The 13,145-nt window shown below is 39.0% G+C and overlaps 1 protein-coding gene across 1 annotated transcript in view; it reads right to left on the reverse strand.

The window, feature by feature from the left end:
* Positions 1-503: 503 nt before the first annotated feature.
* mtor (mechanistic target of rapamycin kinase) overlaps positions 504-13,145 on the reverse strand; it is a 94,319-nt gene continuing 81,677 nt past the window's right edge. Inside the window, exons 47-58 of the mRNA XM_037684998.1 lie at positions 12,398-12,533; positions 10,250-10,397; positions 7,388-7,510; positions 5,509-5,591; positions 5,353-5,425; positions 5,186-5,260; positions 4,546-4,681; positions 3,365-3,430; positions 3,202-3,282; positions 2,938-3,018; positions 1,546-1,651; positions 504-713 (exon numbers count right to left, since the gene is read on the reverse strand). Coding sequence (XP_037540926.1) covers positions 698-713; positions 1,546-1,651; positions 2,938-3,018; positions 3,202-3,282; positions 3,365-3,430; positions 4,546-4,681; positions 5,186-5,260; positions 5,353-5,425; positions 5,509-5,591; positions 7,388-7,510; positions 10,250-10,397; positions 12,398-12,533 — 1,124 coding nt within the window. The 3' untranslated portion in view covers positions 504-697. The remainder of the gene's footprint in view (positions 714-1,545; positions 1,652-2,937; positions 3,019-3,201; positions 3,283-3,364; positions 3,431-4,545; positions 4,682-5,185; positions 5,261-5,352; positions 5,426-5,508; positions 5,592-7,387; positions 7,511-10,249; positions 10,398-12,397; positions 12,534-13,145) is intronic.

Consider the following 13,145-nt stretch of genomic DNA (forward strand, 5'->3'; position numbering starts at 1 on the left):
CTAAATGTAGGGTTTTAATAGCTGAGAGTCATCCTCAAGTGCAAACAGATTGTGTGAGATCTCACAACATTACAAGAGAGTTCACGTCATTTAGAGTTGACCAAATTGACTAAAATAGTAATTTTACATCATAAGATGATGTTGGTCTAAGTGACATAAAAGGCAAATTAAACACATCATAGTCCCAGTGTTAACTGTACAGAGTTTAATGGCCTTAAAGTACATTATGATCATTTCACATCAAACTTTTCTCACGTCTGTTCACATGTAACCTTAAAAGAGGCTTAAATTGGTAAAGGACAGAAAAATATATTAAACTGTTAAGTTGGTAAGAAGCCTGTGTAAAATAAGAAATACATTAAATTATCACAATATGGCCACTACAGAAAGCTTTTAGCAAATCATTATGATGTTAAACAGTAGGAAAGTCCTTTAAAGCTATGAATATCGTTTACAGTATTAAATTACGATAATGAAAAACAAAGCTCTTTAAAGTACTTCATCATCTCAGTGCTGCTATGAAATTACACATTTACAGCAGAAAAGCAAAAGATAAAAACAAACAAAAAAAAACTTTGTTGAGGCCGTGTATTGTGGTTCAAGGACATTTTTTCAGTGAGACGATTTGTTGAGTGCTCCTTGGTTTATCGGTGGGAAAGAAATGTGAAAAGCACCCTCGGCTGAAAGAGACAGTTCTTCACCAAAATGGGCACCTAGAAGTTAAAAGAAAAAAACACATTTTCTTAAAAAAAGATTAGGTAGGATAGCAGTGACAAATTAAAAGAAGTTCCACATGGCACAGCTAGGTGTAATATACCGTAATTTCCAGACTATTGAGCGCACCTGAACGTAAGTCACGCCCACTAAAATAAAATTAAAAAAAATTGTACATATGTAGGTCGCACTTGCATATAAGCCACGAGCGTTCACGGTCTAACATGAGATATTTACAAGGAAAGATTTTTTTCAACTTTTAATTAAATACGTACCGGTAACAGACACAAATACGTACAGTAAATATTGATTTTTTTCTGAACAGTGCCTGTAACATGGCTGGTTAAAAATAAATAAATACAGTAGCCTAACGGGAAAAGTCACTGATGACTATGTTCATCTTCCTTCTGTGCACTAAAACCACTAAAGTCGTCTTCTTCAGTGTCAGAAATGAACAGCCTCAGAAAAACTTCATCAAACACGTCCTACAAACTGTGACCTGTAATTTCAAAGGCCAATTGTTTTTAACCTTTTTTATTATTTATTATTTATACAGGTAGTCTCACTGAGTCACGGGGACCCACCACCCAAGAGAGACGTATACTGGGCAGCTATACGAGCACCTGAGCGTGACGAGGCTACATGTTTTTATGTTTTGGCAGCATGAAGCTTGTTAGTCCGTCAAAAAATATACAATTAGCCCGCAGCATTGCATAAGCCGCTGTGTTCAAGTCGTGTCAAAAAAGTAGCGGCTTATAGTCCGGAAATTACGGTAAATATAAATAATGTATGTTTTTTCCCTGCTCTGAGTAAAACTGAAGCAGTACTGACCATCCGATGTAGCACTGGCACAGGTTTTCATGTGACGTGGCTTGTTTGATGAGGAGTTCCACTTGTGTCGGCACGTCCAACGTCTCATCGTGAGAAAAGTCCCGACCTACAACAAACACACTCGTTACGCCGCTCAGTCTTAACCCAAGCTACATCTGAACAAAAACTTTGATGGATTTAGGATAATTTAAGATTATAAAATGTTTTTCCTCCAAATAAATATGGTTAGTCAGATGTACAATAATGGTAAAAAAAACATTAAAGGCTGAGCTTTAGATTCTTTGTTATTTTTGTATTCAACAGCACCCACATCAGGACTCCTCACAAAGAAAATCTGAGTTTAAGATTATTTTATTATGTATTCAACACATTTTTTGTTATGCAAGAACCATAATTTAATGTACACATTTCTTAAATCGTATTACTTTATATTTTATGACAACTTGTTTTTGTTTTGTGTTTGTCTCCCTGGAAGAAGAAATATTTATCTCAATGTGAATTTCCCTGTTTCAAAAAAAAAGAAAAGAAAGATCATGTACATTACGTTGCTAATGATGCCAAATGTGTGCCTGATGAAAAAAACTAAAACTTTAGCTCAAAATTTCCAAATAATAGATAAACATTACAGAACAACGGTGACTCCATTTATATTTAATAATAAAAATCTATCAAAATAAATCTGCTGCCTTTTACAAGTTTATTCTTTACAAGCTCAAATTGTATATTTAACAGGAGAGTAAAACAAAAAACGCCACGGTTTTCCTACATTTTTACTGTTTTTAGAGTTTTTTTAATCAAATGTTAGATGCATCACATTACAAACTTGGAAAATTCTGAATTAATGTTCAAATGTCAAAAACTGATTCTTTAGCATGTTTGTGTATTAATTTCCACTTGTAAAAATGATGCTAATCGTGTTAGCTGTTCGATGGTGTTTTCAATGTTAAGTTAGCATCTTTGCTAATTAATCAGCATCCTGTGATAATTTTTTATTTTTTACATATCTATGTTATGTACTTTTTACAGCATGGACGTATATAAATATTTAGTTACTGCATGTAAAACAAGTAGGAGTCATTTAAATGTTCTGAAAACCACCACAGCTCTTTTAACCATTTTGGAATCAAACTGTGTGGTGTTTAAAATTTTTCACCTCAATTTATTCCTGATTATTTTTACTTGGAAAATATTCAACAGATTCTATGTTTTAAAAATGTGTGGGAAACCTGTGACACATGCTAAAAATATTTATTGATATACCTCATTTATAAAAATTAAATAGAAAACTACAGTGATTGTACGGTTTGAACCTTCATTTTTCTGCACCTTGCAGTTGTTTTTTGATAAAAACTGAATATTAGTACAACCGTTTGACTAACAGACATTACTTACCTGTGAGTTTGTCTCGTACTCTGTTGATGATCTGAATAGCTTTCTTGTTGAGAGCCTCCGGCTGCACCAAACCGTCTCCAACTTTAAAACACAAACATGCTGGTAAGAACAACGACTGGCAATTTTAGAAAAACTAAATTGGGTTTCAAACTGAGGCACTCTGGGATATAAATAAATCCAAATAGATTGAACGGTTGTGGCTAAATTAGCACAGAATACTTCAGATTTAGAACATGAGCCGAGGCCTGAAGAAAAGGAACTCACTGAAGGAGTGGATGGATTCAGGCACTGTGGTCCCTGGTTTCTTGTGTGTGGTCTCTCCGAGGTCTATTCCATCCAGAGCCTCTGCAGTCGACAACACAAAAGACTGTTACAACAGTTTTAGTGTTAAATATAAAACAGGAAGCAGTTTGTGCCGTGTACTGACCCACTGACTGTCCAGCAGTGTAGGAGTCGGTCCTGGTCCGGGAACGCTTGTTGCCTTTGGTGTTTGCTGCTCACGAAACAGACAGTGTAAGATGTAGTGTTTTCTACAGCACACTCATTATGTAACTCATTTATCAAACATGAAGTTGCAGCAAGACTTCGATCGGATTTTTTGATTTTGACGAGAAATATTTTTCTGGCAGACTGCATTTCCTCAAGAATATTATCGTCATTGTTACGCTAATCTAACGAAGGTCTTCATGTGCTGGTGACACTTAAAAATTGTTGCTATGGTTACTAACTCTGGCAATCCAGCAAACTGGTCTCAAATTTTACACAAATATATTTATTAAAAAAACGTTTTTTTTCCCCCAACAAAGTGAAGTGAGGTCCTCTGGATGGTTTCTTTTTTTTGTTGAAATGTTTCGTCCTTCATCCAAAGGACTTCATCAGTCCGAGGAGCCACAGCAAACTCAGTCCCACAAGCAGCACACACGTAGTGGACCAACCAGTTTGATGGTGATAAGATGGATTCTATTGGAAACTTTGTTCGATTTTGTACCTGGATTAATGAGCATGAACTTTGTTTTGAACCACTTTATTTATGGCTGCCTCAGAGGAGTCAACGGGGGAGAGGGTGGACTCCAGAAACCATTTGAGCACCATCAAACTGGTTGGTCCACTGTGAGAGTGTGCTGCTTGTGGGAGTGAGTTTGCTGTGGCTCCTTGGACTGATGAAGTCCTTTGGATGAAGGACGAAACGTTTCAAAAAAGAAAGTGTCCAGAGGACCTGACTTCACTTTGTTGGATTTTTTACCTGGATTATTGAGCATGAACTTTGATGTTTTGTTTTTTGTGAATGTCTATTTTCAGTAAGGTGATATGTTCTGTTCCAGTGGATTCAGGAGAAGTCGCTCTCAGTTTTGCGATGGTCAGCTAATGGTCTGCTAGCTAAAAAATATCATTGTTCGGCCAATTACTCTCCCAAACACCAACCAAACAGAAGAGGAGAGCTGTTTGCTCTGACTCTCATTAAATGATTGTCTCAAACAGATTTGTTGTAGTTTGATTTGTGCAGAAGACTTTTTTTTTTACTGCACATACCAGTAGGAACCAGAATTAACGCAGAAATACATTCTGATGTATGTGTGGGTTTAAAGACAAGTTTAATCAGGTCCTTACTGTCCATGAGCCTCCAGTTGAGCAGGGGGTCGTAGACAAAGGCCTCCAGAACAGCCATGACGCTGTCCCTGTGCTCCCTCAACACCTCCATCACCGTGTGACACGTGATCCTGTAGTTCCCATCCAAACCTGTCACCTGACACGCACACAGACACAAATACAAACCTCTTCATCATCAAAGGGTTCCATCTTTACTGAAAACAGATGGGTGTATTTGAAAGTTTTAGCTTACTTTAGAACATTAAAAACAAAAAAAAGAAGCTTCATACGGCCTAAGAGATAAAGTTCTTACAAAGCTGTATCCTATTTCTTCATGCATTAATTTTTAATTCCCTTTCTTCTTTCCTTATCAAGTGCAAGACCCACTGAGTCACGACTTGGAATAAAACTTTTAGTAAAGACCAATTTTTTTTGTTTTTGCTTGTCAGACGTAGAAAAAGCAGCTGAAACTGGATAATAAAAGAACATTTGTGGAGTTCACCACTGGGGACTTTACCACTTTGTATGATATTTGAATGCTTCAACAAGCCCACACCCATTAAATTAATATAACATTCCCTTCACAGTGTTTACAGCAGCATTGATAAGATAAGATAAAACTTTATCGATCCCACAGGAAATTGTTAGAAGTGCTCGATACCTCCATAGCGTTGGTGAGCATCCTCGTCAGCCTGAACGGGATCTTTTCGGGGAACTTTTCTCTGGTCATTGCCACCTGTTTAAAGTAATACGAGGGAGAGGTTTGGCAAAAATAAAAATAATGTAAAAATTAACAATAAAAAGTAGGGAAAGAAAATCTCCTCTTACTTCAAAACAGTCTCCAAAGTCAATGTGAAGGATCTTGCCACTTAACCGGTCTAACATCAAGTTGGATGGATGCCTGAAAAACAAAAAACTCATTATTACTTTTAACATGAGCTTTTAAAGATGGTGTAAACTTTGATCTTTTAGTGATAGTCTCACCTGTCACCCAGGCCGAGAATATAGCCCACCATGGACATCACAGCCAGGGAGCGAGTGTAGTTAGTCCTCCTGTCGAACCACACCTGTAGAAGTGAAGTGACACCTGATTTATGAGAGATCTTTAAATGTCTTTATAACAACAGAGAACAGTATGAAAAGTAAAAGTGTGCGTGACACCAAGTCTGTGATAATGCATATATGAACGATGCTTCACTACATTATTCTGAGCAAATCAGAAATTATGAGTGGGACAAGAAAAAGTTTATAAATGGAGAATAAACCATAATACGTTTCAATGGGCGTATAAAAATGGATTGCATTTGTGGGTTTGTTACTAAAATCAGTGCTTTTGAGAGCAGAATCAGAAACCCAGTACAGTAGTACCTCGCTTCACAGTTTTTCAACGACTGTCAACTTTAATATTACTCACGTGATTGGGACGGTACACATGAAAAGTTAAAAATAAATACGTCGGACAGGTGCCGCCATTTTGTAGTTTTCTTTCTATAAGCCTACACTGTATCGCCTGTCCAAAATAACCACATTACCCAGAAGCCAACAGTGCTTCCGGCCACTGATTTCTGCTGAATTGCAGGGAAAGTTTTACCATACCATTTTATTTATAGAGCACTTAAAACAGCTACAAGGCCAACCAAAGTGCTGTACAGACAGAACAACAGACAACGCACGAAGCAATATACAAAATGAAGTAAATCAAAAATACGGACATAAAAACGATGCAGATAATAAATATGACGACAAACCAGATCATCTGGTGTTGAAAGCTACTGAATAGTAGTGAGTTTTTAAACGGGATTTGAAAACCGAGATGGAGGGGGCTCTGACAAGCAGAGGTAACTCATTCCAAAGTCTTGGTCCTGCTACAGAGAAGACCCTGTCACCTCTGTGCTTAAGACGAGTTCCTGGAACTGTGAGGAGCAACTGGTCCGCTGACCTCAGGGAACGTGGTGGGACATACGGTTGTAGCAGATCAGAGAGATGGGGAGGGGGGCAGGCAGCAAAAATGTTCAGCGATTTGTAGCGTTTTGATCCGATCCTGAATAAAAAGTTCAGTCCTTAGTCACAGTGACTTCAGCGCTCAGTGGATGCAGAGACCCGATCAGAACCGGACCAGAACTACTTCCAGCCTCATCGGTCAAGCTTAGTGCTGCTTGCCTGCCCAGGAAGCCTCTTGAGCGGGGAGGCGTTGCTTGGAGGTCCGGTGTCTTCTCCGTAGCTCACCCAGACTTTTTTCATCCGGATCCCTCTGGATTATTTGGACTCAGTCGGGACCATTGTGTGGTTTTGTGCTGGCTCTCCGAAGGTCTGGCTCTCTCTAAAAACATCTGGTGTTCAACAGCTGCAGAGAGCCGATCGGGACACGAACAGAACCAGACAAAGGCTGGTGAGTCCCTCATATAAAATTTTGCAGTAGGTACTGTGCAGTACATACATGCATGTTGTTAAAATTACACAGGTTGAAGAGTTTAGATCATTGCAAGAGTGTGGGAAGGGTTTATAAAGTCTTAAAATTTATATAAATACTAAAATCAATATAGCGTTTCTACTTTGCGGTTTTTCACTTATTGTGGGGGTGTCCAGAACGTAACCCCCGCGATAATCAAGAGACTACTGTATACCGGATTAACCTGGGATTAACCTGGGATTAACCTGGGATTAACCTGTATAAATAAAGGTTGAATGAATACCAGTTGCAGTCAGTAGCAGGGCATCTCACAGGGGAAATTATTATTTCTAACTCCATACAGTAGCTGCCATCTACCCACAAATCACTACTATTTGAGGATGGGCATTGAAAAAAGCAAGTACCCTCAATCCCCCCCCTCCCCAGAGAGTTTAAAGAAGTGGGGCTCCACACCTCAGAGCTGGGGCTCTTCAGCCACAAGAGTTTGGCCAGGTCGTCTCCAGCAGTGTTGTTGACGGCGTGCTCAAACACCTCCACCTTCTCCATCAGCGTCAGGTGGTCGTAGTCTGGTGCCATCTGAAACACACACATTTAGAAACACACACATCGTTTGAACTCCTCTTTATCCAAGACTTGCTGCCACAGCACTGAAAACAGCAGATTAAAAAACAGAAAAATGAAAAAGAGCTCAAGGGAATCATAAAAAACAGAATGCTCATACTTTAACTTGAGCTGTCACCACCAGAGTGACTTTGTTCTAAATATCATCACTTCACAGCAGGGTGGTGGTAATTTTCACTTAAAAGAAACTCCTATGAACAAAACAAACCCCCAAAAGGAGCAAGTCATTTCCAGAAGGAAAATCACCTCCAAAAATAATATTTAAAATATATGCAGAAACAAGATTTGTATTTAAATGAGAACTGGAGGGGAAAATGTTTGACATACGCAAGTCAACGTTTAATAACTACAGTTTCACAGCTCTGGTTCTTAAAGGTTAGCAAAGATTTTTACATCTTTTATTTCATTAAAAATAATATATGAACAAAACTGAAACTAAGAAGTTATATTGACTAGAAGTGTTGTTTTGATTATTTCATTAAGTCTGAACAGGGACATGTTTGTTATATTCTCTCTAACATCATAAGGTTTTTGAAACTGAAAAGCTCATTTGCTTCATGTTTTTAATGTTTTACAACTCTTTGATACAACATTCAAGACTTCCCTGTCCTTTTTAGTTCGTCTTGAGTCATACTTTTAGTTTTGCACAGCAAGTAGATGATGTTAGCAGCTAGAAACCTCCCAGTAAGAAGCATTGGTCAACTCGGCGTGTCGTCATTTGGAAGGGCTGAGCATCAAGTCAACTGAATTCAATTCAAAAATACTTTATTAATCCCAGAGGGAAATTAAATGTTGTTGTAACTCATCATCCTGGTTTCATTAAAGAGTTGTTATAGATGCTGATGCTGTGGGCAGGAAGGATCTCTTGTAGCGGTCTGTCCTACAACAGATCTGAAGAAGCCTCTGACAGAAGACACTCTGTTGCTGTATGACAGTCTGATGGAGAGGATGCTGAGGGTTGTCTATAATGTTCTTCATTTTATGAAGAATCCTTCTTTGTACAAACATCTCCAAAGGTTCTAGAGGAGTCCCCAGAACTGAGCCAGCCTTCTTTATGAGCTTGTTGATCTTTTTGAAGTCACTTGCTCTGGTGCTGCTCCCCCAGCAGATGATGGCAGAAGAGATAGCGCTCTCTACAACAGACTTATAGAAGATATATTGAAGGACTTCAGCTTCCTCAAGAAGTACAGTCTGCTCTGTCCCTTCTTGTAGATGCTTCACTGTTGCATCTTCAGTCCAGTCTGTTGTCCAGGTGAACTCCAAGGTATTTATACTTCTCCAACACCTCCACTTCTTCTCCCATGATGAAAATAGGGTTGGATCTGTTCCTGATTCTCCTGAAATCTACAATCATCTCCTTTGTTTTGTTCACATTCAAGATGAGATGATTGTTTCCACACCATGCCACAAAGCGGTCCACCAGTTCCCTGTACTCAGCTTCTTGTCCATCTCTGATACACCCGACCACTGCAGAGTCATCTGAATATTTCTGCAGATGACAGGAGTCTGTTTTGTACTGGAAATCTGAGGTGTACTGAGTGAAAAGGAGTGGTGAGAGCACAGTACCCTGTGGTGCACCTTAGCTACTGACCACCTGGTTAGACACACAACCCTCCAGTCTCACAAACTGTGGTCTGTCTGTCAGGTAGTCTTTGATCCAGGAGATTGTTGAGGCCTCCACCTGAGTCTTCTGGAGTTTCTGACAAAGCAAATCAGGCTGGATTGTGTTAAATGCACTGGAGAATCAAAGAACATGACTCTCACAGTGTTGTCTGCCTTTTCTAGATGACAGTGAGTTTGCTGAAGCAGGTGTATGATGGCATCTTCAACTCCAAGTCCAAGCCGGTAAGCAAACTGCAGTGGGTCCTGATGTGTGCTTGTTTGTTTAGTCAGGTGGGTCAGCAGAAGTCTCTCTAGGACCTTCATGATGTGGGATGTCAGGGCAACAGGTCTATAGTCATTAAGGACTGATGGGTGAGGCTTCTTTGGTAAAAGGCAGAGTGCTTAAAGGCACTCTGCAAAAATAGAAAACAGCAAATCTTATATAAATGATGTTTTTGTCTGTAAACAGTTAAACAATATTTGCTCATTATTTCCCCCATCGAGTCGTGGATGAACTCAGCCAGGACCAACAAGTCTCATCCTTTAAAGTAACTCTTGTTGTGATGCCGGTTCTGGTGTTTCAGTCAAAAACATTCATTGCAGACGAGGTGTCTTAACCCTCTCTGTCTTGAATACTAAACATAACAGACTTTTCTTTTTCTTTACAATGTAATTAAAGTGACAATTAGACAAGAATAATGTGTGTTCTCTTTTGACTAATTGGAAATTCAGAGGAAGAAGTATTTAGTTAAGTTGTGACAACGTCTGCAAATGTGTTGTGATTAAGAAAAGATTGCTGTTCTATGAAATAATTTCTGAAAACAAATGTTTTGGGGCTACATTAAATATATTTAGTATAGATGACTCAGTATGAAAATCACAAGTTTACTTTTTTTTTTTTTGATAAATGAGACCAATTTCTGGCACAAAAAACTCAATTTACACATAAATGAGCACAATCTATCCTGTGATTGTTGCCACAACTTTGATGTCACTAAAAAACAAGTTTTAATATAAATAAACACGCTCGTAATAGTCAAAATAACTGATACAAAACAAGTGTACACTTGAAGTTCAGTAGTGATTTCTCACCCTGAGCATGATGCGATGTTCAATGTTGAGCAAAATCTTTTTCTTCTCTCTGTAGTCTCGGATGAGGGCATGCAGGGTGTCACAGTGGGGCACCCAGCCAATCAGGCCGGAGTTGGTGGACAGGGGGATCACGGCGTAGCGCTGAATACTGATGATCCCAACGCAGAGCAAAAGCAAGCACAAATACATACGAACACATTTATTTGTTAAGATACAAATACAACTCCTTTAGACTCTAAAAAATATTTTTACAACGTAGTGCAGCCAAAGAAGTTTACAGGCATTCTTTAAAGGCTCTGTACGTGTGACTGTAAATATTAAACTAGAAAGTTCCTGAAGAAACTTTGATGGGAACTGCCACGTTGCGGCCATTTTTAAATTTCGATTCGACAGTATTATGTGTTGGGGTTCATCTCAGCTACCACCATACCACATTTCAGCTCAACATGGCAAAAAATAAAAAATAAAAATCAATGAGTCATAGCCATTTTTTTCTTTTAAGCTATGGTGTCCACCTTGGATTTTTATTTGGATTCAGTATGTGATGGGGAACGTCCTCAGCTATAACCACAACAAATTTCAGCTCTATATGTGTAAAATAGCTGAATTAAAGCCACTTAAATTTAGCTTTGGCAGCCATCTTGAATTTTTTTGTTTATAATTCGGTACTTCTGGAGCATTGCTCTCAGCTACCACCACACAAAATTTCAGTTTAATTTCTAGAAAAATGGCTGATTTATAGTATTTTTCCTTTTAAACTCAGACATGATTTTTGATATGCAACCAGAGACTATTAGGGATCGTCCTCAGCTACCAGTACACCAAATTTCAGCTGAATAGCTCCAAAAACAACTGAGTTACAGCCATTTGAAATTGGCTTTGGTGGCCATCTTGAATTTTTAGATTTGAATTCAGAATGTGTTGTGCATCCCCTGTCAGGTACCACCACACCAAATTTCAGCTCAGTATACTTTAAAATAGCTGAGCTATCTTTTTTAATCTTTTTAGCTAAGGCGGCCATCTTGGATATTCGATTTGCATCAGGACTGTACAACAACTTGCTCTCAGCTACAACCACACCAAATTTCAGCTCAATATTTCATGTGGCCTCACTGTGGCAATTAGCGTTTGTGATCTTCAATGAGAAAAATGGTGTGTTTGTTTGCAAATTACATCGTCATGGTAACGCAAAATGCCAATGAAAGTAATAGCTCACATCACGGTGCTGAGCTGATCATTTTGATATAAAACTTGTGGGAGATGCACTTTGCTGCTCGGTCCACATTAAAGCTGATAGAAGATCAAGGCCCTTTTCAGGTGGATAATGACACTGTAGATGGCTGTCTTACTAGGCAGTCCCCAATAAGTTGGAGCAGACTTTGTGCACAGTTTAAGCAGCCAGCGCCCTCATTTAAAGTCTTGATAACATTTAAACGGTAAGAGAACAGAGCTGAAAATGGTCTGAAAAATTCATGGCAAGTATGCAAATGAAACCCAGTAATGGTCAGTCGGGTCATCTGGACAGATTCTTTGTTGTGGAAAGACGTTGCGCCCTCTATCCGGAGGGCTTCATCAGTCTGAGGAGTCCCAAATAAACTTTTCTCCACTAAGCAGTACACGCCTTTAGTGGACCAACCAGTTTGCTGGTGATAAGATGGTTTCTGAGGGCTGTCCTGTCCCCCTTCGACTCCTCCCAGGCAGGCAGCCACAGCCAAAGTGGTTCAAGACATCCTCCGGATAGAGGGCGAAACGTCTTTCCATAAAAAAAGAAACTGTCCAGATGACCTGACTGACCATTATTGGATTTTGTACCTGGATGATTGAGCATGAACTCTGATATGCAAATGAAACTTGTTGCTTTACACCTGGCACCTATTTCTTTGCTAACTAGTCTTCAACAGTAGCAGCACAGCAAGATATATTTAACTATCCTAAACATGCAATAAACAAATACTTCCAGTTATTACAGTAAATTGCGTTCAGTCTTCTTATGGGCTGTAAACAGGCAGCAATTTTCAGTACTTCCAGTTGTACGAAGACAAAGTCTAACAACTTCAACTTCTCAGAATTGGTTCAGAGTTTCTGCGTTAACAAAAGCAGCTTGTACTTGTGGGATTTTCATGTATGAGAACTGGTCTGTGAATCTACCTGAGGTTTTTCCGCAGAGATGCAGGGTCATTAGCCAGGAGAGTGTTGACCAAACCAAACAGCTGCATGACTCTTTCATCCTGTCTCAGATCCTCATGGCCCTTCAACAGGAACATGAACTCATGGCCATTACTTCCTGCAGAGACGGAGCCATAAAATACATTATTGATACATTGCTCACAGCGAATTACTGACTTATATAAAGGTAATTATATGCCAGGATTTGGCAGTACTGGCGGGTATCTGCAGGGTGCTCCTTTGCTGTTCTGCATTATGATCTCTACTACCATAACCTGAGGCAACGTCTGGCAGTTACAGCAGGAAATAAATTATTTCATAAGAAGCACATTATTCTCAGAGCAGGTTTCAGAGTGGTGCTGTTCCATTACTGGGATTTTAAACAAGGATGTGATAATGGGAAAACTATCAATATTCAAAAAAAAATTAAAATTTTTACTAAAAATTGTAATGAAACTTGCAAAAAGTCATCATTGGATGGTTGTTTCTTGTCTACAATGGATTAACTTTTAAAGGTAATTCCCTTCAAGATGGCCACCACAGCCAGCTGATTTTCAAGAGCACAAAAATGGCCACAATACAATCCATTTAAAAAATGTGCTAAAATTTGTTGTAGTAGCAGAGTCACAACACACATCCCAAATGCTGGGGGGGGTGGGGGGGAGTTTGGACATTTTTGTGCTCTTGAAAATATTGAGTAAGGCGTTGTTTTATGCGAAAGAACCGCAAC

This window comes from Nematolebias whitei, chromosome 11 (genome assembly GCF_014905685.2).
Source record: "Nematolebias whitei isolate Nwh7 chromosome 11, NemWhi1, whole genome shotgun sequence".
NCBI lineage: Eukaryota > Metazoa > Chordata > Actinopteri > Cyprinodontiformes > Rivulidae > Nematolebias > Nematolebias whitei.